Below are 27,408 nucleotides of genomic sequence, written 5' to 3'. Positions count from 1 at the left end.
ATATACTCAGATTTTTTTGTGTTTTTTTTTTTTTTTTTTAAAATTGCCTGGTTTTAACAAGCCAACAGGGTATGAATGCATGAACAGCATCGCCTGTATTTCAAATTAACCATAGCAAGCCCTTCCACTTACCTGGAAAACCTGATCCGTACGCTAAGATTTTGTATGTTAATTTATACTGCAGAGTTCTTAACATCTGACATCGGCTGTAACATTACAAGTTGTGCTATGACTTTATTAAGGGATGATTTCCAAAGCCCTAAAGAATACTTATTATGTTGTAATATATATTTCTGAAGAGGATTAGGTCTTTGATGCTAAAACCTAGACGTTTTAAAGGCGAGTTTACTGAAATGAGAAAGATTACATACATGCCTTTTGTGTTGCACCAGGTAGAGCTTTTCCACCTTCATTTCGACTTCGTTTCACAAACCTCAGTGGTATCACGACCGAGAAATGCATTTAAAATCCCTCAGAGTTTCATTACTGAAATGGGATATTCCAGAAAAGGACCTGGGGCTTGTGCTGAACCACAAACTGAATAGGTAACAATGGGAAAAAACCTGGAAAAATACGAAAAAAACCCCAGGATACATCCCTTCCTGCAATGTGTTAATGTTAATATCAGACTGAGCAGCAGCTGGATTTCAGGGGCTGTGTCTGGTTTTGGATGCCAGTCTTTTAAAAGGATTGAAAAAGTTGAAAGAAGAGCAAGAACAATGAAAAAGTTTAGAAAACTTGACCTGTGAGAAAAGACTGATGAAACTGGGTTTGTTTAATTTAGGAAAGAGAGGACGGGTAATGGTTTTCCAGGATGTAAAAAGGTTGTTGCAGAGAAAAACATCATCAGTTGTTCTCCAGATCCACTGGGGGTAGAACGAGAAATAATCAGCTTAATTTGCAGAAAAAAAAAATGTAGGTTAGATATTAGCTAAAATGTCAAACTATAAAGAGAGTTAAGCACTGGGAGAGGTTACCTGGGAGTACTGTAAAAAATCTGGCACTGGAGGTTTTTGAGGCTGGGTTAGAGGAGCAGAGGGGGTGCTCCAGGTACAGGAGTTGCCTCAGGCACGGGACACAGCGTGTCCTTCAGGGCGCACCCAACACCGCAGCACCACATCTTTGCCTCTGCAGAAATCACACAATTTAATGTCATTGCAGAATAGTCTGGCCAGGCTGGGATTTTCAGACAAGGGCATTTTGTCATTTGTCTGTTCTCAGCATCAGGAGAAATACTTTTCTTTTGGCGTTCTCCCCACACTTTATTTATATTTCAAATCTCAGGTCAGTCCCTATTTTAACACATATATAAATACACACACACACACACATATATATATTTTAAGTAGGAAAATAGTTTGATTACCTTCCTTGGAGAGAATTCACATTATACCTGTGCAAAACCAAAAGGCTTTTTGTTTTTTCACTCCTTCCAACCCTTGCCAGCCTCATCTCTAGTACATGTTCCCAGGAGCCCAGCAGCCAAACCAAACTTGCCTTTCCCTGTAGGATGGCTCATAAATCCCTTGGTCCTCAGCACCCAAGAGTAATGTATCCCCAAGGTCACTTTATGCTCTCAGATGAGGAGATATTGGATGTTGGTTGATATTGCCTTCCTCCTGCATGGAAAATGCAGCTATTTGTTATTACAGTAAAATTTAATTCCTCAGAAGGGAACTTTCTCAGTCACCCTTTGAAATGGTGCCATGAGTATGAGCTCCTTTAGGAGATGTGGAGCACTGAAAACCCCACCATACCTGGGGTTTTGCAGCAAAGCGGAGCAAAATCTTATTTTTTCTGTTGTAAACTGAGGGAAGGTTTGGGAAGGTTTGGGAAGGGAAGGTTTGGGAAGGGGAAGGGCAGGGCAGGGCAGGGCAGGGCAGGGCAGGGAAGGGAAGGGAAGGGAAGGGAAGGGAAGGGAAGGGAAGGGAAGGGAAGGGAAGGGAAGGGAAGGCTTTCTCTTTGTTGGGAATGTGTAAAAAAGTAGATCACACGTGGACAACAGAAGTATTTATTAATGTACACCATGAAGGCATTGAGCACTGCTATCAATAAAAGACTACAAGAAATGAAGAATGAGACTTCCCCTTCCAGGTTCAGCCTGACCCTGCAGACGGTCTCTGCCATGCTCTTCCCTCTCTGCTGTGATCCTGCTCACTCTCACATCTGGGCTTGCACCGAGACGTGTGTCCTGCCTCATGAATTCCCATCTTCCCTGTTTATGAGCAATGGAGTTGGTGAAGGGCCCAGAGCACAAGTCTCATGAGCAGCAGCTGAGGAATCTGAGGGTGTTTAGGCTATAGAGAAGGAGGCTCAGGGTCACCTTATGACTCTCTACAACCACCTGAAAGGAAGTTGTAGCCAGGTGGGGTTTTTTTCATCTCCCAAGCAAGAAGCAATAGGAAAAGTGGAAGCAGCCTCAAGCTATGCCAGAAGAGGTTTAGATTGGATATTGGGAAAAATTTCCTCACTGAAAGGGTTTCCAAGAACTGAACGGGCTGCCCAGGAAAGTGGTGGAGCCACCATCCCTGGAGGTATTTAAAAGACATGTAGATGTGGCACCTGGGGACATGGTTTAGTGGTGGACTTAGCAGTGCTGGGGCAGTGGTTTGGCTCAATGACCTTACAAGTCTTTTCCAACCTAAATTGCTCTATGATTCTATGTTTTCTATATGTCAGTGCAATGAACACCAGGCTTTGTGGAAGGCTGGAGCAGGAGCACAGGGCCATGATGGACACGGGGTGTTCATGAGCTCATAGCCCAGTGAAGAAGAGTTGCTTGGGAGAAAGGACCCTGGTCCTTGCATTATTATATTAAACTGTCACTGTGTAAAATATGGAAAGGCTTTTTCCTCAGCCAGTGACCAGGTTTGGTGAGGCTCCTCTCTGGGGGATGTAGGGTGCTGTTTGCGGGTCCAGCAGTGCAGGCTCAGCCTCCAGCCCTATATCGTAACTAGTTAGTTCCTGTCACAGGGGCAAACGTCTTTGTCTTTATCAGGGCTGCTGGAAACCTGTTCAGATCTTAAATATGTTTCAGATTTATGAGATGAGGAAAAAAAAGGAAGGGGGGATGTGAGTGGAGCACATTTGCACAGCAGCTCAACTTGAGAAGAAGTGTGTAAATCTGCACTCTTTTCATCCAGCTCTGTTCTCTTCTCAAAGAAAATCCCCAGTGAAATACTATTCAGAAAAGAGTCACTTTCAAATACGGGAAATGACAGTGCTTTTAAAGTGGCATCTACATGCCCCAAATCCAGGGAAATCTTAAAGGCACAGCATGAATCTGTGCTCAGGCACTGATGCCATCATACTTTCAGACATGGAATAAAACTACCTGTGATAAAAAAGTTGCTTGCCTGGGTCTGTGTGTCAAACTGCATCCTGACTGTGTCCTCTCTATTAAACCAAACACTTCTCTTACACAGTAAAAAAAGAACACCAGTCTGCAAGAACTGAGTTAGACTGAAACAAACCCCGTGGGTTCTATGGGGAAATGAGGGTACTGTGTTTAAGTGAGGTGCTAGCAGCTCACAGCCAGGTAATCTGAAGACACACAACACTGTCAGGTTCCTCACCAGCACAGGGTAGTTTGTTCCTCTTCACAAGATACTTACCTGCTACACATACCTTTAAATTGTGCTTTTCACCATTTCGCCATGTTGATAAGGTTCATTGAGGGATGATCTAGGATATTAAGAAAGTTTTGGAAAGGAGCATCCCCATTTGCCCCAGTAGCAGAAAGTCCTTGTTCAGAACTGCACCTCACTACTTTGTCTTATTGGTCCCCAGTGTTGCCAATATTTGCTAAAAGTTTGTACCAGATGTTCTCTCACTGTAACAAAGAGCTCTTAACACAGCCTTTTCTTACTTAGTATTTCTTCACAACACATTCTTTTTTTTTTTTAAAGATATAAAGTTAAAAAAGGCTTCTCTTACCCTCTGAAAACCTTTGTATCAACTCCCAAAGACTCTTCCACATACCTGGGCTCCCTGGCCTGGCTCCTCTTCCTGTCCTCCACCCTTCATGAAGCACCTTCTCTCTGCTTTCTCCCACCTCGACAAATACACACACTTCCTACCAGGGGAAAAAAAAAAGAAAAAAGAAAGAAACAGGAAAATTCAAACAGACACAAGAGAATAATTTTTCCAAATTTTCAGTTAGGGTGGTACTGGACCTGCAAAGATTCTTGTTTTCCATCCCTCTATCCTCAGCCTTTCCTCCCCTGAGCATCCCTCTGTCCTGCTGTTTGCACGGTGCCTTTCCCATTCCCATTCTCATTTCCATCTTTTTCTTTGACTTGCTGTTACCCAGGAGGTTCCACCCACCTCTCCATGATAGCTCAGAGGCTGATCAGCCGCATGGGGAAATGTTTGGATGTGCCAAAGCCGCATGTTCAACCTGTGACTCTGCTGCCTCCTTCCTTTCCTGGGCTGGAGGCAGAGCCGGAGCTACACATGAGGAGTGTCCTCCAAGATATGGTCTGGCTTTCAATCTCCATTCCCTGGGGTATTTATTGCCATCTGACTTAGTACTCCAAAGCAGGGACTTCAGAGGAGACAGTGATATAAACCTCAGCTCCAATATTTGATTTTTTCTTCTTTTCTTCTCTGTTTCCTGTCTCTCAATTCACATCTCAAATGGGTCCAGCAGCCACATGTTCCTGCAGCCACTTTGCTGCCTGCCCACTCCCTCACCAGATGCTGATGCTGTTGTGGACCATGAACACACCAATTCGGTGCTGAAACAAACAAGGAAGAAATGGTGAAAGGCAGACCCAGCTTTGCCATCACGTGCTCCTGCTTGTGGGGATAAGCACCTTCTGGCGTGGACTCTGCGTCCGTATTACTCTGCCTTTTCATAACTCAATCCTGGCAGCCTCTGAACTATTTTTATTGCTCTCCTCTGAATAATTTTCAATCTGTCACTATCTTTCAGGTAATGTGGTGCCCATAATTAAATACTGCAGGCGCTACCGCACCAGAGCCATATGCAGACGGGCTATTACCTCCTTGCGCTGTGATGTCTTCAGCCCCAAATCAAATTGGCCTTTTTTTGCTGCCATATCTCAAGGCAAACTCATGTCTAATTTACTCCACACTATCATCTCTAGATCTCTTGCAGCATTACTGCTGCTCAGGTTTTTATCACTGATTGAATATCTGGGGTTTAGATTATTTTTCCACAAATGCTGTAGCTTCTATTTTCTCTGTTGAATCTCATTTTGTTCTCTACTCATTTTAACTGCCTTTTTGGATTCCTTTACATTATTTTTCCCTCATCTTTGGGATTTTCAAATACACCCAGCTTAGTTTAGTTTGCATATTACATCCACAAAGCATTCCCTTCTTCTTTAAGATCACTGAAACAGCTGGTAAACAAGCTCCCTGTTCAGTGAATCATTTCAGCACATGCTTATAACCTCTGTAAGTCAACAGTGCCCAGGCATGGCATGAAGCACGTGTTGGCACACTCATTAGTTTGGTTCTAATAGGGAGAGCATCCTTCATGTTTGAAGTGCAGCAGGTGTCTGCAGTGGGGCTGTAGTGAGGAGGGACAGGTGATGTGGGGCAAAGGGTGCACTGCGTATCACTAGGGAAGCAAAACCCATCACAGGCTGCCAAGTGCATCCTCACCTGCACAGCCAGGGCTTGCATTAGGGTTTTGGCCTGTTGAGATGCCACCAGAGGCTCCCCCAGATCAGCTTGTTGCTATTCTTCTGTTCTTTCTGCTGAGACATGTTCGAAACCACGTCAATCTGAATTAATGTTGGGAGTAAGATGCTGGGTGACAGCAGTGACTGTTTTATTAAAATCCGAGGACCCAACTGAGCAGTCCTGAACTGTGCTCACATGGATAATCCCACATATTTTGAGCATCAGACCTGAATTCACAAATTTTCTGTTTCTATAAAAAGGAACTCAGTGTTTGGCGGTCAAAACGTACTTTACATAAATCGATGCTGTTTCTTTGTTAACCTCTAAGTGCCCAATCCCACCAAAGCCATGGAAAGATGCACTTTGGCTCCTGACATCTTCAGATCTGGCTTCAAGGTTTTATCTACCTGGAGAAAAATATCGGGAATATTGACAGTGAAGTAAAAGCAGTCCCACCATCTGAAATACATTATTTGGATAATCTGTTCTAAAGTCAAAAGTGTTTGGTTTTGGAAAACTCCACTCGGAAGAGACTGTGATTATTTGGGGATATTGCCACACCAGGATATTGCCAGTGCAGCTATTTTTAGTCTACCTTTTTTTCTGGGGTGGGGGGGGAGGTTGGAGAGTGGGCAGGAGTGGTAGCAGAATGGTTTATATTGGCCAAATTCTCTACACAGACAAGCTCAAGCTCATGTTTCTTTTATAATGATTGTTCTTTTAGTTGAATTGGTACAGGAGATCTGTTATTTTTACAAGCAAAACAGGACCAGCTTTCTTCTGGCATCATAACATTTTCATCCTAATTTTCCTACAGCTCTTCAGCTTTTCATTAAGAAAAGAAAAGAAAGTGGCAGTGCTTTAGGAAATTTGTTAGGTAATTCCCTTAGCAGTGAAGAAATCCAGGTTAGGTAGTTTTTATATTGTCACATTTTGTAGAATCAAACTGAATTGCCTTTTTTATTTTGCTTGTCTTTAAGAAATTCCATTTCAGAACCTGTAGACACTTGGGTAAACAGGTTTGTTGTAGGACTACTTGTGAAAAGCCAGTTTTAAGTAATATGCAAGAATATTTGAGGAAAAAAAAAAAGTGATGATACGATGTTGGAGAAGGCTGGCTGGTGGCAAGCTGGCTCCTCGTGGGGAGGCTTCCACCCACTTGCTCAGGCAAGGGCAATACAGACTCTGACCTCTCTGTCCACTCAGATGAACTCACTCAGCCTCAGGTTTGAGGAGTGAATGCTCACAGCGAGCAACTCTTCATCAACACACGTCACAAATCGTTTACAGAAAACACTGTGCAAGAGTATTTAATAAGTGACATCTCAGAAACCTGTAATACCCTCCCAGACAACCTGTGATCCAAAAGCAGGAAAAAATCGAACAGATAATTTGCCATACATTTTTAGCTTTGCTCATCTATTTATTTTACAAAGTTTTCTGACCTCCCTACAGAAATTGCCTCAATTTGTTTTATTGTTTTTAAGAATAATTTTTTTAAAAAAAGTCCATCAGTCCAGCCATTTTTGATTCATTGGTAATTTAAACCCCTTTTAATTAATTAATGGGCCTACTGTCTCTCCAGAATGTCTTTCCCCTTTGATATAGGTTGAAATGCCCTTTTAAAGTTCTTTGGTTAGCTTTAAATTCTTTTTTTCCCCCTTATCCTTTTTATTTCCCCTATAATCCCTAACTGAATTTGAGTATGCTTGTTTGATTCCTTCCCCTGCCCCCTCTTGCTTTCTAATTTTGACTACAGGTTTTTTTCTTTTTTTTTTTTTTTAATTAAAAAAATTAAAGCCTCAGATCTTTGCACAGTCCCTTATGAAGCCACATTGGCCGCTTCTTGTTCTCTCTGTTCTTCATTTTGAGAGGAGCAGGAGTCTCTTGCAGCTTAATTATGGTTTCTTGCAGGAGTCCCCCTGCTTCCCCTCACGCTGGTGGCTGTACAGTATTCCTCCTCCTCCTCCTCCTCTGCAGACTTTTGTTAAATACAGTATGCACGGCGTGTAACAACCTTTCAGATCTAACAGATTTCTCCCTTACTGATTTATAAAAGTACCTGCCTAAAGATTTTCATCCCGGCAGGCTTTATCCTGCCCCTTTCCTTCTTTCTGGAATTAAATCCATTTCTAGAAGGACCAGGGGATGCCTCTCCTTTTGTTAGATTCAGCGTCCATTTTTAAAATTGTTTTCCAGCAGTCACAGCTAAGAGGTCGCAATGGATCCATGGCCAGTGTTTTGGCACATTTTACATATTTCACCTGAACGTAGCTGAAACCAGGGTCAGATCCTGCACAGGGGTAAATCTCTGCATCCTTTCACTCCCTTAGAGTTGCTTTCTGCAGGCAGTGGATGTGGCTCAAAGTTCTTTAAGACACTTGGGAGCGGTTTCAAAGCCCTTATAATTTTCCTGATAATATTGGCACTCCTGGGTGCTGGTTTCCTGGTAGCTTAATTTTTTTTTCCCCCCATATATACATATATATATATACAAACCTGCAAATGTTGATAGCTTGAGTTTCTGGAATCAACTCTCAGTCCTCATGAAGCTATTTTAATTAGAATGGGAGGGCTCTGTTAACTAAAAGTGGAAGAAAAATTGATGTGAGGATGCTCTGAATTGTACTTAGCCTAGTGAGCATCTCGTAATTCCTTGTGAATGCTGACCTATAAGAAATTTTAGGTAAAGTTGGGGTGAATGACTTTTTTTCTCTCTATTTTTTTACTTTTTTTCCTCTATTTTTTCCTCTCTTTCTTTCTGTTCTTCTCTCTTTTTCTCTCTTCCTCCACCCCTTTTCCCCCCGCATCACCTACTGTTACAACCTAAAATCTTTTGTTCTCACATCTGTAAAACACCACATTCCCAGACACCCTTTTCACAGCACGCATTGACACTCAGATGATCTATAATATCTTCCTGTGCTCTTAAACCACGGCACTTCCCCAGCCCTAAGCCCACATACGATGCCTTACAGTCCTGTCTTATTTGTTTACATCCACTTGGTTTTAGCTCCTCGCTCTTTTTCTCTGTGGAGCCTTCTATCCCCCGGTTTCTCTGAGCTGCCTTTCATGCCAGCGGAGCCTGGCCGGTTAATTGTCCATCCGGGATCGGCGAGGCTGAGCCGGGCTGAGACGCGTTTCCTCTTGTCGTGACAATTGTTCGGACTGTTCGCCACTTCACGCTCCGCTGAGTTTTTCCCTCTCCGCTGCCCGCACGGCCTCGGTTGGCTCTCCCGCGCCTCCTGGGCGCAGACACATCCCAACTCGCTTCCCCTTCAGGGACACTTTGCCTCTGCAGCAAATTTTTGGCCATTTGGGGTTGGGATTTTTGCCGTGTGCTGCCGGGGCTGGAGGTTTTGTCCCGCAGTCAATGTTGTGCGGGCTGCCCCAGTATTGATTCCCAGTACTTCTGGACTTTTATTTCATTTCATTCAATGTTGGCACCATATGGCAACTATGGCAACTGAATACATAACCCCATTCAGCTTCTGACTCCAGTCTGGTCTGTTAAAGGACTCCATATTTTGGTTCGGAGGGGATAAAAAGTGATTCCTATAGGACATAGCTGTATAGGAGTTCAAATAAGACTTTGCTGCTTTTAAAGTTCCCCTTTTTTGTTATGATAGACAAACAGAAAAAAAGAGAACGTAAATATATTTGGCACAGTTTCACATAGGGTAAACATATATGATGCTGAAAGAGTAACAGGTTAGTTTGAATTAATAATTATAGTATATATAAAATCACACTGTGTGTGAAGCCCATGAGAAACACGTTTGTGTTTATTTTTATTTCATTTTATTTGCAAAGAAAGCTGTAATCCACTGCTTCTTTAGAAGCCAACTGCTAATAAAGCAGCTAATAAAGCAGCTGGCTAATAAAGAGCAGAAATAAATGTCTGAGGGAAATATTTAAAAGCATCCCGGTGACCTAGGGACATGTGTCAGTTGGGACACATCATTTATTTAGGCATTTTCAGAAATTACAAGTGGAGCACGCACTTGCTCACATGAGTAGTTTCACTTGTGCACTGCCTTTGAATTCAAGTTAAGGTTACTCATGTGCATAACTCTCCTCAGGACTGGGCCCTACGGCTGTTTCTTCCTCCTGAAAAGATACTGAGGGAACTAATTTTTCTGATGATTAATCTTGAACGCTGCACCTGCAGTGCCTGCTTTCACTCGAATGAGAAGAGATTGATTTATCTAGCTATCTTTCTGTCTGTCTCATTATCCATCTCCTGTAGCATCGCAGTACCTCAGAAAGCGATGACGAACTTATCTTCCCAACAGCCATATGGGGCAGGACAGTATTATCTCCACTTGCCAGATGGGGAGATCAAGGTAGGAATCAGCAAAGTAGCATGCCCCAGGTCATGTAAGAAGTTAGTGTCAGAACCAGGCTGTGCAAAGAGCTTTCTGGACTCCCAGAACCCATGCCATGATTCCAGTGCCATCCGGCTGCTTTTTAGATTCTCTGCAAAGGATTAATGAATCCTGCTGCTCAGACCCGAGCTCTGGTTCACGGAGGAGCAAAACCTTGCTGTGGTCCAGCACGACTGATTTCCTGCACTGCTACCTGAGCAGAGAGCTGCAAAACACACGTGTCCTGGCAAGGGAGCTGCGAGGGGCTGGGGGAAAGGAGCAGATTCTCTTATCCTTTAAGAATAGGAAAAATATCACTGTCAAAGTAGGACAAAAAGTAGACATCTCCTGAGGTTCCCTCTGTGGTCCCTGAGGTGCAGCACTTTAGTTAGGCAGGAGCAGCAGTGGGGAGGGTGAGCCTGTGGGGGCTGCCTGGGAGGACCCCAACAAGCGTGGCATGGGCAGAGCAGGGTTCTCATCCAAAGGGGTCTCCTTTGGATAGGGGAATACGTAAAGAGCCAGCCAGGTGTTCCCACCACCTGGCTCAATGGCAGCCCCAGCCTGGCACACAGGGACCTGAAGGAAAGTGTTCAGTTACCACATCTCCAGCGGCTGGAAAGCAATCCAGTCCTGGCCACGCTGTGCGGAAAGCTCTTGTGGTAACTTCCCTTGACACAAAGCTTTTGTGTGAATATTTCCACGTTCATGGGTGCAATTCCCTGCCAGCACTGAGGGCTTTTCCCACAGGCTTGCAATCCCATTCATTTTCCAAGGTGAACTAACAGAGAGCAGCTCCAGGATGAGGGACACCTACCCCAATATGTGATGCATCTGGAGCTACTGCGTTTCTTGCCTGACTCCAAATCAGAGGTTGAATCCAGGCTCCTTCTGGTACCTACCTGTGACCCAGACCCTGACCATCTCTGCTGCTTCCCACCCTCCTCATCCAGCCCTGAACAGCCTGAGTGCAGATCTGACTTGCTCCAGGTAGGACCTGGATTCATGGTAATCCCACCAGGAGCATGCCATGAGACAAGTTGTCTGGTAAACTCTCAGGTATCCCATGGTGGGAGGGTACTTTTTTTCAGATGTTGGTAGAGGTGGGCACCAGCCAGAGCACTGGGCCCAGAGCAGGGACACTGAAGTTTCAGGCTTACTGAGTTCAACTCCTAAAGCAAAAGGGCAGACAGCATTAATTAAATTCTGAAAGCACCAGCTTTAATTAACTTTTACGCTGTCCCAGTGCCCAGTAGCACCTCCTACCCCTGGCACCAGGAGGATCACGCTGCAGTGCCCACCAGCTGATGGAGGTGGCACTGTGACACCTGGGCATGACCTGGCCAGGTGCCAGTGAGGCTGCTGGGAATGGTAGAGCCCATAACAAAGCCAGCTTCATTCTCTTGCCCCAGCCTCAGCCAGCTCCCAGGGGATATCCCCACTGAAGGCACTGCAGGTTAACTTTTCCGGGCATGTCAGCTCCATTGCTTTCAACAGGGCTACAAGCACGGAGAACCTCACCTTTCTTTTTTCTTAATGTGTGTCTTAATGTGCAGTCGATGGGGCTAGTTATCTTGTCAGGGGCCTGGGGTGAGCGGGGGCTGATGGGCGATGGCAGCCAGCAATAGTTCTTCGCATGCCGCTTTGTAGTGTGCACCCAAGTATTACAAGCCTGGGCCCAATACAAATAAATAATTAAGCGCATTTCCCGGGGCAAGAAAATGAAGGCTCGGAGCTGTGGCAGGAATGAATAAGTACGAGACCTCTAGACCTGCAGTGCACGCACGCGGCGTGTGACTGACAGTGGGTTTCTCCCAGCCATCACATCAAAGGCTCCAGAAAACCACTGTGCTGGGTGTCACCGAGAGGAGAGGGCCTGGCCCTGCCAGAGGGGGAGACCCAGCCTGCGGGGTGGGTCTGTAATGCAATCCGAGGTGCTCTGGATTTTGAGCACCCCCAGAAAAAATTTGCTGCTCTGCAGATGGCATCGTCAATTCCAGCATCGCAGTCTTCTGAGTGAAGAGGAGGATAAAGGCCTTCCTCTCCCCAGCCTCGCAGGTTGAGGGTGGGCAGCATGTGAACCTCCAGATGGACCCCAAGGGAGAGGTGAGTTGTCACCTGTGTCCTCACTTGTCTACTGGCTCACTACAGAGCTCTCTCTCCTCCCACCTCCCATCTCCCACCCCAGCCCACCCGCTTGTCCTGTCCTACTCCTGGCAGGACTCAGGGCGTTATTATCTCCTCAGAAACACTGGTACAAGCCTTAAGAAATGAAGGAGCTCTAATCCCCAGCACTACAGATCCTCCCATCATATAGACTGCCATGCTGGCAATGCCTGGAACTGCTGCTTGATACCTGGGGCTTCGTGGGAGTTGTGCCAGCGAAACGGGTCAGCATAAAAGCCCTCCTTTCCCAGACCAGGCCTGGGATACCTCCTAAATGTGTTTCCAATAAGTAAAACAGTGTGGGGATTGCTGGGCATGGGCAGCAAGAAGGTTTTACACACACCTGTGTACTCAGGTTTCTGCTACAGAGAGAAGGGGCCAAAATTAGGTACCCCAAACCTTCACCCATTTCCCCAGACAGGGTTTTTGGGGCCAGCTGGAGCCTCTGTGGAGGTCTCTCTGTTTTGGAGCATGCAATCTTTGGAGTGAGGGCTGCATGTTGTGGCAGGTTGACACAACACAAAACGCTCCCAAGGCACTGCTCAGGTCTGCACATTCACCACCAGCTCCGTCACAGACAGCTGGTATCCCCGTCTTGAGTTTGCATTTTGGCCTTACCTTTTTCAATAAACTTAGTTTTTCCTCTTCTCTGTCTGTAAGCTGGTTTAAACCTGCCTTTTATTTAATTTCCTTTGGGGATATTAGATTCTGTTTGATTTTGTAAAGAACTTTTCTCACCTTTGAGGGGAAAAGAGGTGCAGCCCAGTTTTCCCTGCATCCTGCAGCAGTTGGTACAGTACCACCTGCCCTGCTGTCATGGTTCAACACTTTCTTAGTTCTGAACAACCCCTTGTCTTTATTCTTCTCCTATCTCCTCACTCCTTAGGTTTTATTCAGCTTTCTTGACTCTTCCCCAAACTTTCCCTTCTTTTCTACAGCCTGGCTCATCCCTAGGCTTTCCTGTTTTGCTTCTTCCCGGGGTTTTGGAGCCTTCTCTGGAGAAACACGAGCACTCAGCAGGACACAACAGACTCAGAGGGGACAGCAGGGGACAGGGTAGTTAGTCCTTTGTAGAGAGGGCAGGGAGCAGACGTGAGCCCTTAGACATCCATGAACCTTGGAGTACACATTACTGAATGGGCTGTGTAGTGTAAAACTGTGCCCAAGCTCTGCCTTAGTTATTTCTATGTTTGTCTTAATTCAGAAGTCTTCACATGGTGAAGAACATTAATTTTACTCAAGGATTATTCTTTAATAATTTCAAAATTGTCTTTCTCATCATGACCTGGAGGTTTCTTGGAGGTAACTGTCTCCAAAAGGAGCAGGACAGGAACCTGCCAGTGAAACAGCTACTCCAAAATTGCTTTGCCTGAGTGAGCATTGCAGCCTCTTGCCATAACACATGGACCACACTGTGCAGAAGTGTGGCTGGGACTCCAGGTTTGCTAGACCAGAGACCTGCAGAAGAGGTCCCTGTCTTGTGATGAAGTCAAAGTGGGAGCAGTCTCTGTGATATAGGCAGGATTAGAAACTAGAAGATACCCACAATGTGACAGGCACAGATCTCTGCTCACTCTCTCCTTTCCCATGTGGGCTCATCCATGACACAAACTCCAAAAAACTTGGACTGATTGACCCTGATTCCAAGCCACAATTTGCATCATCAGATGCATAAGGGGAAAGTGGGTCTTTGCCAGTCAGTCCTCTCCTGCTCTCCCTCAGTTTATTCAAGATTTGACCAATAAAAGCTGCTCTTTCTGGTGCCATGTCTATCAAAAGAGACTGGTATCTTGTTTGAAATAAGGGGTTGTACCTGTTTGTCCTCAGGAGTGAGGAAAATGGGCCAGAGTTAAAGAGCAGTGATCAGACTGAACATGGGTTCTTCTGGTTAAAAGTGAGGCTGACAACCTTCCCCAAATGCACACACACAAATAAATTCTTGTTCTGGGGGGAATGCAAAGCACTGGTGTGGAGGATTTGTATTAAATACTCTGAAATAAGTGTCTTCCTTACAATAGGACAAGTGCAAGATGAAAGATTGGGAGGCTGGTAAGGCTAAATGCAAGTAAGAAGTTTGTCTTCTATAGAAATTTGTCATATGATTATAAAGCTATTTTTTGCTGTCAGAATACCACACAAGATGGTATCAATCAATAAGATGGAATCTCACAGATTTGATAGTTGGTTTATGCACTCATAAGTAGTCTGCATATGTATGGAACATGAGACATATTTCCTTAAAAAGTTTATATCAGTTTCTGGAATGATTATGTTTGGGCTCTGAGAAAGCAATTAGGAGTAGACAGATAGAAACTATCCCTAACTAAATAGTAGTTCTGGATTGAGGTACAGTGATTTAACATGTGCCCATTAACATCAATCACAGTCTAGGCTGTAGGTACAAGGATGCAAAAGCTTGGTGCTTCCAGAGTCAGACACATCTATCTGACACCATTCAACTCATAGCTTTTCTTTGTGGAATGATCCATGTCTTCTGAAGCAAGAAATGTACCTGTGGACAAGCTTTTTCTGATCTGAATGATCTTGGGTTTGCTGCAGAAGTAGTAGAAAAGCTGGCTGTTGAGATGGGGATTGTGACTTCAGCTCTCAGAGGCACAAAAAGCAGAACTAAAGCTCAAAAATCCCACTCTTGTTGATTTCTGAAGGGTTGTGTCCATCAAGAAGCTTGTACCCACACCATTCTGGAGCAGAGCTGGAGGGACTTTCTGTATTCCTTTACAAAACTACGGGGTTTTTTTCAGATCTTTTCCCTCTGTAAGAGAAAGAAACTGGAAAAAAACATGAAAAAGACAGAACTTAATCTGTGTATTCTAGATACAGTTCATTCATCATCCAAGATGTAATTCTGAACAAGAACTGCTAAGACGGGATCTGGTGCTGAAAAGACTGTTCCATGGCCTGAGCACTTGCAGACAAAGAGAAAGATGTTCATGCTGGTATGGACAACGTCCATGCAGTGTCAGTGAAAAAAAATCTGCTGATCTGTTCTTGACTTGCAAGAAAAGCTCAAAATACTAGAAGAGTTGCCTTGATTTGTTAATGATTTTTTGTACAGAGAATTCAGCTCTTTATGTGTTTCTATACAGCTTAGCTTTTCCAAGAATCATCCATTTTTAAACAGTCTAAGATAACTCCTATGTTCTGTCTGAAGCACCTCTTAGAATTGTTTTCAGCAAGTACAGAACAATGAAAAAGGTTTTTGAAACAGAAAAGCTTAGATTTTTTTGCAGTGTGTTTTAAGTGAAATCTGTGTGTCCCACTGAGGTTGATGCATTTCTGCTATCCAAATTTATGGAAGCCACATATAAAGCATGGCAGAGAGTAACACTCTTGTTGAAGAAACTGCTGTAGTTCAGAAATACTATTTTGACAATTAGTCAATGAGAAAAATTCTTTCTTTTAGTCGTGTCAAGATGTTGGTTTCATTTCTCTTTCAGGAGCATTAAGAGTAAGTTCAGTCAAATCCCCGAAAATTTTCTGGTATAAAATAAGTCTCATCAAGGAGAGAACTGAGCATTTAAAGCATTTGGGAGAGTGCTATGAAGGTCAAAACACATGCCACATCTCCTTCCAGTGTCTGTGGAACTGGAAGAGTGTATACACTACCTGCAAAGTGTTCTAGACACCTTCTGGAGATGTTCCCATAAATGTTGTCCAAACAGGACCTCCCATACAAACCTGTGGCTTATACAGAGTCTAAAAAGCCTGAAAGCATTGCTGTAAATGGTAACTCATCATGAGGATTTGAAGAGCATCTTGGAATAACTGTGCTGGCTCCAGACCCCATAGCTGTATGCAATGTTCCAGCTACACAAAAGCTGTATCCAAGTTACCACCAAACTTTAGCTGGATGCTTTTCTTCCTTGAGTCATCCAGCAAATAAAGACCAGAAGGACAGGTCTTCCATGAAATCATAATCACTCCTTCCTTACAGCTTTTGACATCTGGAAATGTCTGGAAAACAATCCAGGTTGGATCATGCTTTGAACAACCTGTTCTAGTGGAAGGTGTCCTTCCCCAAAGCAGAGGGGTTGGAACTGGATGACCTTCATGGCCCCTTCCAACCCAAACCATTCTATGGCTCTATGATAATATGGCTCTGTGTATTTCATGTGCTTAAAAGTCACCCTTCCTAGTTTCTTTCACAGTTAATACAAGGTCTTGATCTCCCCAGGGCAGGTGCCAGTGTTGTCCATGCTGACACCAAGAGAGCCCTGCTAAGGAAGAGTAACCCTGCCTTCCTGAATGCAGCCATGACAAAACAGCTTCCTGTCAAGGTAAATTAATATTTTATTAAAAAAAGCTGTCATATAGAACTAAAACCCAAAGCTGTGAAGTATAAAAGAGGCTTTCAAGCAGACTTTCCTTGATCAGTGGCAGCTTAAGTCCTGTTGCCATTGCTGAAGCACATCAGGAAATCATTTAAAGGGCTCAAAGGTTAAGAATCTGTGTTTTCACCTGGACACAAAGGTAAAAGATCAGATAGTTGATCTCAGCTATTTGTGTTCTGTTGTTTTATCATCATCTTCAAATGAATCAAGGAGCTGTTCATTGTGTTTCATGAGGGTAACGCTTTTTTAGACATATCCAGTGTTGTTTACAGGCTTTTCAGGAGAAATGGAAGACCTTTCCCAAAGAGAAACAGGCAGAGATGGTGATAATCTTTGTTCTTTCCATCAGAGCATTATTTCAAGAAACACATAAAATTAGCCAATGACATTAAGTTTTGCACCACTATATAATACCAAACATGAGCTCTATCTTTATTATTTGAAGAAAGAAAATAGATAAAATGAGCAGATTGGGCTGAAGGATGGAGGAACATCTCCCACCATGGAGACTTTCCAAAGTCAGTGGGAGGTGGGTAACTGCTTGTGTCTACAGTGCATCTCATCTGGTGTCCCAGACTCTGGCTCACACTAAGGAGAGAGCAGCTCTCTTATTTTCTGTGTGATACTCCAAGGCTCTCCCCCAGGACTTCTAAAACTCTCCACAGTGCAGCAGTTCTGTGCAGAATGCAATAGGGTGACAAAATCCCCGCTGAGGAGAAGCAGTTTTAGGGAAAGGGCTGTAGGTAGATAGATCTTCATCTGTCCCTCTTTCGAACCTGAAAGACAGCAGACGTGGGTTTCCTGAGAGCTTTCAGGATTGAAAGTACAGGAGAAGCACAAACCTGGGGAAAATGAGAGCCATTCATTTTGGGATGATGAGGCAATCTGAAAACAGGAGTTTCCCTGAGCACCATGCTATGCTATTGTACCAGAAAGCCTCAAAACCACAACCTACCCCGAGTTCTCATCTTTTCCAAGTGTTCCCACTGCTCTCAAGTGTCCCCAGCACAAGGGTGGCTCAGCCCAGAAGGACCTTGTCTGTCATCCTTCAGTGTGCTGCATTGAAATGTCCTGGCTGTGCTCAGCACCACCAGATTATTTCTCAGTCTGGTTTCAAGCATTTACAAGAGTCCCAATATTTATTATATGAAAAAGCCTGCAAGTGCAGAGGTGCTACCAGTCACCCTGGAAAGTGAGCAGAGTGGGGGAAGCAGTGTCTGGTGGGAATGAAGGTCCGTAATCCAGGTAATCTGTGACCACCTGCTGTGCTGCAGTCCTCCTCTCACCTGGGCCAGTGTGATCGAGGGCTTTGAAAACAGGGAAAAAAAAATCTGGATTTTGGTGCAGTATGCCACAGACAACATTTCCATTCAAATTTCGTGGTCTGTACCACAGAAACATAAAGATTATTATAATGACTAATAATAAAAGAAATGTATGCTCGCAACCCAGTACGTATGTTTGTTTAAGCAATGTGGTGCAGCAAATCAGGAGCTGGACAAGGAACCAGAATGTGTGATTTCTAGTCCTGTTTCTGCCAAATTTTGTCTCTACTCCTCGTTATTTTAAGTTGTGGGTAAAGATACTTATTCACACCGGTAAAGTGCTTTGGCATGTTCAGGCTGCTCTGAGGAAGAGCACAGTCAAAGGCTGTATGAAAGATGTCTCAGGCTCAGAAAACAACAAATATCTTGAAATTCCTTTAATGATCTTACCTAGTCATGCAAAGTTAAGTCTTTGAAAGTAAAAAAAAAAAAAAACACTGCCTGCACTGGGATTAAGCTCAAGGAGCTGGAAGGAATGAAGATACTTGAAACCATGAGACCTACCAAACCTAGACAGTTCAGTTTTGTATTCTGAAATTCAGTGTTAATGGGGAAATTAAGAGGGAAGGACACACACTGATAACCAAAGCCACACAGGAGGCATAGCTACAGCTGCCTGCTGTCTTCAGCCTTGTAGGCACAGGGAACCCAGAGGCTTATGCAGGGTGCTCAGGTGCTCTCTTTGCATCCATCAGTTGTGAATTTCACAGAACAGGAATGCCACTGATTCTTCTTCATCTTCCAGAAGAGTCAGGACTGTCTATCTGGATGAAATGGAGTATATTTTGCAGGTCACTTTGTGTGCTGCAATGTGAAGAGCAGCAAGCTGGGAGCACAGCCACACTGTCCTGCTTCTGGCCAACACAACTGGGCATGGCAGAACCCCCCTAATGCAGCTAAATACAATGGAGAAGTATTTATTAGTCATCATGGTGTAGCTTACACAGGGAAAGAAGTTGAGACAAATCTCCATCTTCTTTGGTATCAGTAAACTGGCCTTTAATCACTCTTCTGTGTCTCCAACTCATACTTTCTAATAATTTACCACTCCCATGGAGGCCAGAAGAGAGGGCCATGTGGTTAAGATGTGGCGTTGATAAGGCGAAAGTGTTTAATGTCTGCCCACCCTCAACCTGTGTAAATGAAGGAGCAGTGGTCCTGCATCAGCAGGTGTGTGATGACAGGAGCATCAGCTCTGGGTGAATTAACTCTGCTGCCTGTGCAAGGCCAAGCACGGGGGATCCTGATCCCAGCCAGGGCTGAGGCATCCCTCTAGCACAGCTCTTGATGAACAGTGGTAACAATGAAACTCAAAGACAGAACAGAGCAGCTCGAGATAACCTGGCCACCGAGTGACCAGGTGTGCACAGTCCTCATCATTCACTTTCCCACTCTTTACGAGCACCAGTGGCAAGCTGAAAATTTCTGTGGGAATTTGCAGAACCGACCAACACGGGCAGTCAGATAAATACAGCCCTGCCAAGCACCAAGCCCTTCTGAACTCCCACCTTTTGCTCATGTCACATTTAATATGACGGGGAAGATTTTTTTTTTTTTTACCATTTAAGAAACACAGCCATATTGAAATCTCTTTCTTTCTTCTTTCATTAATATCTGTGTCACCTCAAGGGTTGCTATAATTCCTTATTGGCTTCTCTTCCAGAATTTGCTTTAAGAAAACTTCAGCTAGTTTTGAATGTGGCTGCGAGGTTAACTAGAAATAGAAAATGTCACGAACATGCTGGATAGATATCCCTTCTGCTTCCCTGCCACTAAGAGGGCTTTTCATAAAGTTTGAAACTGATATTAATATTTAACTTTTAACTCACAAGATCTTTCATGGTCTCAGCTCTGCTTAATTAGCTGACATTTAGCTCCCTCTATTCCACGGCACACACCTAGGAGTCCTTGGGTACTGGTTTATTAACATTCCCCAAAGTAGATTGGAGCAGGCGGTTACCAGGACCTTTATCAATTGCTCCCGAAGGCGATGGAATTTATTGCGGAATGCCATTAAACCAACCAGGTCTGTAAATATGGTTAAAGGCACGAAGACACTCTTGTTTTCCGAAGCTTCTCGCTCAGTTTAAATGAGCTTTGTGAATTGGTCTCTCTTTTTCTCTCACTCTTTCGCACGCAGCCTTGTTGAGGCGCTCCTAAAGAAAGACTCTGTATTAACCTGTATAGAATTAAGCACAGTTCTGCTGTTAATCAACGCTCCTACAGCGATATACGCTGCTGCAGCGCTGCTCCGGCACAGGCACGGCTGTGTGGAAGTTACCTAGGGCAGCAACTCCACCTCGCCTTTATTTCCTAACCTTCCCCACTCTTCACTCACTACAAGCTTTCCTTGTTTTCATCCAGCCTCAGAAATCCCCTGATCAAACAATATAAGGTGTAAGTGCTAGTTTTACATCCACACTGTGCCCCCAGTAGCATCCCAAGAGCATTTCTCTCCTCGCTCCCTTCCCACCCCTGGCTGGTCTCCCATTGCCGCCTCCACCCTGCCAGGGGCCGGGGTGCTCTTGCCCAGTAGGTAACTCCAACAGACTTGTTCTAGAGGTAACTCTATCCATCCCAGCAGCAAGAGTAAGGACAATTTTCAGAGATCAACACAATTTAGGATCACTCACAACTCCATAACCACAATGCTAATTACCTACTTAAGCCTCCAGAACAAAGTGTGCTGCACTTGGATGTGTACGCCATAATTACAAGGTATTCCTCCCTGCTCCTGCCGTAAGACCCATTAATAGTATTTCATTTAACACATATCTGGCTCTCCTCGTTTCTGGTAAACTTAATATGTATCAGGAGCACCACACAGGTTAATATTTTGCTCATAAAATTCTAACACGCTTGTTCTTTGTGGCAATGAAACAAGCAATGAAACAAGGAATACGCAATTTCTATAAACTGTGTTTTGATGAAGCTATCACACTATGAGTAAATGTCAGACCACAAAGACAAATATGAATAAAAAACACAACCAGTTAGTGAAAAACCTTGTTTCAGTGCTTATATTAATAAATAAAGCATTGAGCTTGCTGTTTAGGATCTCGCTTCATCCATTTTTGGTTCCTCAGTGAAATAAACTTAGTGATCTCCACTTATTCAGTATAAGCCACATTTGAAATAAAATCTGCCACCAGGAAAGTGCTCTTTGCCTGGTATATTTGGCATGGAAAGTGAAATGAACTGTTCTGAAAAAATATAGATTAACAGTCCTCATGAACTGGGGAACCCCAGTCTCCCAAGGTCAAATGTGACATCTCTATCCCAAGTCAACAGAACAAAGCTACTTTGGGCAAGGATCCGGTCCTGCTTCCTTAGAAATGACCTTCACACTTCTGTTGCATTGATAAAAGACTAGATCGTGCCTTTGGATACATCTGTGACTTCATCAGGATAGGGTGAGATAAATAGAAAAGAGAAAAGACAGGGTCTGAAGTCAGGACATATTTCCTTGGTTTTCCGTATAGATTTTGAGATGCTCATTTCTTGGAGGGAACTAAAGGGATCAGCTGAGGACAGCTACATAAATATCTGGATAGATGGGATCCCAGGCAGGTTATGTCATGTCATATCATACATCATATCAGATCACATCATTTTACCTTCTCTGTTAATTCACAGATGATAAAAAGCATGTATCGTTTTTTAGACTGAGCACACCTTACTGAACCCAAGATAGTTTTGGCTTCACAAGGGGCCTCACAAATACTAAGTTTGCTTCTCATTATCTGTTTCAATAAAATGATATCGGTCTGAGAATTTACCCCAAAAATAGATGCCCAAGGCTGGAGGAAGTACATATCAGATGTGGTCCACTACAGTATTACTCCAGCTGTACCCAGGTTTCACCAGGATAAGACTGGGGTGATACAGGGATGAATCTGGCCCATATCTTAACACTGATGCAAAAAAAGGAAGAGAGACCAAAATTCTCTGGCAGTTTTTCACTGTGAAATCCAAAGACAGATTGTAAATGTGTGAGTGTGAAAATCATATTTTAAAGAAAGACCTTCCTTCTGAGGGACATCTATCTCACTACTATCATCTCGTAGTGTTTTCTCAGCACAAACCACAGCAACTGCAGAGGTTGGATGAATGGTGAGGACTTGATGCTCAGTAAAACAACCTGGTCAGATTACTCAGGAGGTCTTTTATACAGCATGATTGCGATCAGTTTTGGGAGCATATCAAATAAAGCACAAGATCCCACTCAAATTTTAAAAAGGCAGAGAAGGAAACTCTAACATACCCACCTGAAATAATTTACCAGTTGCTGTTACAGAAAGCTTGGAAGTTCCCTTTATTATTAAAAAAAAAAAAAAAAGGAAAGGAAAAAATACCCCCTGTTGCCGTCTAAGTTTGTTTATTTTGACTTTTTGATAATGGTTGGCCATTTGTAGCACGCTGTTCTCCCAAAAAAGCAATTTTCTTTGTTACTTTTATGTGTTTTTCGTGTTGAATGATAAGAAGATGATGATGGACAGAGGCAAAACCCTTCTAAATTTTTTGGGGAAAAAACCATATAATTAAAAGTAGACTTCACCATAGCTGCACAGATTCCAAGCACCTGTGTTCCTTTTACATGACCTGGTAATATACGTTTTTTTAAACACACTTTGAGACAAATCTGTATTTTAGGACCACTCACAAATCAACAGATTTCACAGAACAGAAATAGGACCGGAATCCAAACCTTTCTCATTAGTTCAAAACACATATATCTTAGTTTTATGTGCAAACATATAAGAAACATTTTCCTGCTCTCAGACTTTAGTCGCAGCCCGCTGACTGTAGGTTTTGCACATGAGGTGAGCTCAGTATCCACACTGAAGAACCCATCCCAGCATAAATTGGCTGTTTGGAAGCAGAATGAAATAAAAAGGAGTTCAAATATTTGAAAGTTTCTTTAAAAATCTCTGTTTACATACACATGAAAGAAGGTGTTGAATTGGATTAAGTGTGAAGAAAGTCTTCCTTAAATACTGAAGGCATTATTTCCATTTTATATAGCATAGCTGCTCCATGATACTCAAATTATAACTTTGATGAAGTATTCTGTAAAATTGGTCTGTCAGTAAGATATGGCAGCAAATATTCTACCTTTAGCAAAAGCTTCATTCTTTTTAAAAGCATTAAACCAGACAACAAATCTTTGTGTAACAGATTTAGGGGACCAGATGTTAAACTCTTAAATCAGCACTGCTCTAATGGCTCCTGTGAAGCTCCAACAATTTACACACACTGAGGGATGTTATTGTTGAAATATTTAACTTTAGAAATATCGTAGAAATCCACAAATAAACTTTAAAATTATGACTTATTAACAGATTTTTAATCAGAGAGGGTTTTTTTTCTCCACAATATGATTCATCATTTTATATTCTTCGATGGTTACTAAATCTGCAAAGGTGACCTGTGCATTTTCAGAACTTTTTCTTTGCTACAAAGCCTACTTTTACTCTAAATATTCTACTGCTTTGAATGAACTAACCTTGTTAGCTTAAAACCACAGCTAAGTAGTTAATGTCTTTTTAAAGAGTGATTTCATAGAGTATTGGAGCCTGAAGTAGATATTCTCCCACTTCTGGGGACAAAGCAACAACCTGAGCCGAGTCCCAGCTCTGGGTGAGATTTATGACCAAATATTTTATACTGATTAGTAAATATTTTGGACAAAAAAACCCTCACCCCAGTGATGAAAGGCATAACCTCTGTCAGGAATATTTTGATGTTTTTCGCCATTTCTCCAGCAAGAAAGCTTTAATTAAAAAAAAGTTATTACACTAGTAATGCTCAGGTTGAGCGAACCCTTATATCTGTATCAGTAAGACTTTGATATGGAAATTTTAAAGTAATGGCTTGTTTTAAGAAAACTGCACACATTCCACTAAGTTATTTCACCTTTAAAAGGACAAATATTTGGAAAGTTTCCCATCGTCATCTCAACAACAGCGGCAGAAACTTTGCAGCTCCTAGCTATAAACTCTGAACTCTTTCTGGTCTGGAAATACAAATGAAAAGATCATTTGTTACACATATGAAAAAATAATAAGTTTGTTGAAATTATTTTAGTAATCTTTTTCTGCTGGAAAAGGCAGTTCAGTTTTTACAGACTCCACTCTGTGACAATCAGATGTCGATTTTGTGAAAATCGGCACAACTGAGATGAATACCTTGGGGTAAATAAAAACCCAAGCACACAAATAAGTTAGAATACCCAATTTCCCAATACACTCCACATTCTCACCAAAATGTCTCCACATATCACGTCAAAATATCAGAAACAGAAAAACTGTTAAAATAATGATAATAATAAGACTAGGGAGTGCAGGCACATTTAAAAGTAGAAACCAGTAGAGATATTACAATGGCAAAAACTGATAACACAAGGAGAAAAGTGGTGTTTTCCCCTTATTTCAGTCTGAAATCAGGAGCTGATCTTTTCTATAACCTTTGTGAGCAGTAGCCTTTGCTCAGCCACCTAAGGAAGGAAAAGTTCCCTGTGATTTACTGATGTCCTGCACAGTAACGCTTTGCTGAAAGTACCTGCTCCTTTAATTAAAAATACATGTTTTTCAAACTAGAAAAAAGCAGGTTTTCTTCTTGAAGCACTTCCACCACTGGATGTGTTAAGTTGAAAATTAGAGCATGTTAAACAACTTTGGGCAATAAATCAGAAAGGAGGAACAGCGTGAGGCATAACCATGACACACTGACAGCGAGTCATGCTCTTTCAGATACACTCTTTGAAACAGATTAAGAAGGATCTTTAAAAAACAGAATGAAGCAATCTATTCTCAATTCCTATCCTCAAATGTCTTAAATACTTGAGTGTCCAACTCTTCCCATACAGGGCACGGACACGACTCGTGCATGCCCACATGAGACGGCATTTTTGCAAAGTCCTGAAAACTCTCGCTCATTTGAACTAAAAACTACCCCACGATACCGGGTTCTCTAATGATTTTTACATCACATAAACACAATTTATGGAGAAACAGCTGCTAGAAAACCACCTGGAAAGCACCCAAGCTTTTATGGTGAACCTGTCGCTGCCCAGGTGTGTTTCACATCTGGCTTTGGGCACTTGCTGGTGACAGGGTTGGTCACAGATTGGCCTTGGAGAACAGACCCCAGCATACTGCACCCCAAGACACCAATAAACATAGAAAATATCCCATCTCTATCTCCAGAGGGGACTATGTTAGTGTTTAAATTCACTTTCCCCTGTCTTCCCAGTATAGCCTTGTTGCTGCAGCTAAAATCTGACTTTTTTTGGATCAAACTTTGTATTTTAAAACAAGGAGTGACACAGCCCAGCTCTTTAGTAAACCCCACCGATAGGGATCCTTCAATCCCTTGTAGTATTTGGGGAAATCTGTGCTCATAAATCCTATTGCAGGGCAGGGTTGCAAAAGCTAATCTCTGCTCTTTTCTTCACTGTTCTTTTTCCTAGTTGCACGGGGAGAAAAATGTGAGAAAATATGTAATTCCGGAGTGCTGGGGCAGTGTTAAACCACAGCTTCGCACCCCATTTATTGCCTTTATTAACCATAATCTTGCAGAGAGTGTTAAGGTAAGTGGTAAATGGTTTAATGGTAGTTTAATAATCTGCACATACCCATAACAGACATTTTAGTTGCTTTTAATTGATGTAGCTGCTAGCTTTGTTAAACTCTCCAGGAGAGTAGTTCTCACTGGGAATGAGCCTCCTAGAAAGTATCAGTTTGCAAAAACACAATAGTTTGAGTGATAATTGTGCAGAAAGAGACTTCTGGATTTCTTTGCAGTTGAATAAGAGCGTTTTGTTTCACTTTTCTATAACTCAACATCGGGTGCCTAAATTATAGTCAAACTTGGCAAACAGCTAAGTAAAGAAACACATGGGATAAGTCACTTCTAAGATAAAATGGGGACTGGAAGATTTTAACCAAACAGAACATTTTATAGCTGTGAGCACATAAAAATAAAATTATGTAGGAGAAGTCCTGTTGTTACTTAACCAGTAGCTTTCAGCACCCATAAAATATGTGGTGTTAAATTATTTTCCACTTATAAGTCAGTTGGCTCTGGTCTGTACACTACCACAAGCTTTTACTGGCTTCTGGCTTCTTACTGGCCTTCACATAACTCCATTTAACCCTGAATGAAATGCTGCTGGCATGGCACTGAGCACCAACTATTACAACTAAAAATACACCTAAGTCCAGAAAGAGCACACAGAAAATTATTACAAGCAGCAAAGAAAATTAAAGGGCAATTAAAAAAAAAAAAATCTCTGTTATTCCATTGGGCTGACCAGCAACTGGCACCTCCTGTTTGGGGAGGGGGGGGAAATAATAAAAAAAAGGCTAATCTCCTCAAAAATTAACTTTTAGACTTTTTTTTAAGCTTGTAAAAATAGTAGAGGATCTGAAGGTGCATCTCAGCAGGTTTGGCCTGCCTGTCTAGCACTGAGACTTTTTGCGTGATCAAAGAATACATGACAGTGAGTGGATCTATGCTTGTAAATATCAAACGGTTTGATCATGCTAAAAGACTTTATTGAAGTTTCCCACTTTTTAATCAAACAAGAAACATCCACCTCTAGTAGCCATTAAAAAAAAAAAAAAGTCTGCTATGATATTAGAATTAAAGAAATGTACTGAACGGGACTTGCAGAGAAGGGGTTCTCTTACCATAACATGGGACTTTCACTAATGTCATGTTGGTAGGCTGAGAGAAAACTGCAAACCCTTATTATTTTGCCATAGCACAGTATAAAAAGGGTTTGATTACACCAGTATTAAGTCCGCAATGGCCCACAAGAAATAAGCCATGTTCACATACGTAGACTTTTAAAACAAAATTAAAAGCATGATAATGAAATGAATACATCACTGACTTGGTTTGGTTTTGGTTTTGGTTTTTTTTTTTTCCCCTCCTGCACGGCATCAAAATCTGCAACCGGCCTGTGGAGAGGTTTTCTATACTGTTTCTGTCGCTTAGTATGATAATTTAGGAAAAAAAAAAAAAAAAAAGTTAAAAATGCCATTCTGAATGAACACACGGAGCTCTGAATAAAAAGAGCCAATAATTTACAGTAGGGTGATAAGAGTGTAATATTGCTTTAATATAACGTATTAATGAAAATTGCCGTTGTAAGATAGATAAGACCTAATAATATAAGTCTCATTGTGTTCTGTGAGTTGGAGGCTTTGGTAAGTTATATGTTGGTGCTGCGTGGCTGGCGTGAAGCCTGACACAAATTCGAAGACTCGCCATTTCCAATGCCACCGGTGTCTGAATTTATTTTCCCTGGAAAAACATAGACAGGCACTTTCCTGCTCTGTCAGGTATTACTGTGCTCCTCTGCCATCTCCTGCCTGCTGCAGAGTTTATGAAAACATGTATTCATTATCTTAAATTCAATTTAATACATTTATTTTCATCCCACTTTATATGTAGAGCGAATTAGATTTAAAAAAAAAAACCCTCTCAGTGGCTTTTTTTTTCGTCTTTATTCTTTGTCATACTAACATTTTTTAAAAG

General features: G+C 42.5%; 1 protein-coding gene across 1 annotated transcript in view; it reads right to left on the bottom strand.

The window, feature by feature from the left end:
- Positions 1-16,941: 16,941 nt before the first annotated feature.
- The window catches only part of CNPY1 (canopy FGF signaling regulator 1), a 68,683-nt gene continuing 58,216 nt past the window's right edge, over positions 16,942-27,408 (bottom strand). The window contains exon 6 of the mRNA XM_050335890.1: positions 16,942-17,313. Coding sequence (XP_050191847.1) covers positions 17,126-17,313 — 188 coding nt within the window. The 3' untranslated portion in view covers positions 16,942-17,125. The remainder of the gene's footprint in view (positions 17,314-27,408) is intronic.

The sequence above is a fragment of the Myiozetetes cayanensis genome, unplaced genomic scaffold (genome assembly GCF_022539395.1).
Source record: "Myiozetetes cayanensis isolate MyiCay16 unplaced genomic scaffold, myiCay2020 scf1, whole genome shotgun sequence".
In the NCBI taxonomy this organism is placed as follows: Eukaryota; Metazoa; Chordata; class Aves; order Passeriformes; family Tyrannidae; genus Myiozetetes; species Myiozetetes cayanensis.
This window is presented reverse-complemented; position numbering and strand designations above follow the sequence as displayed.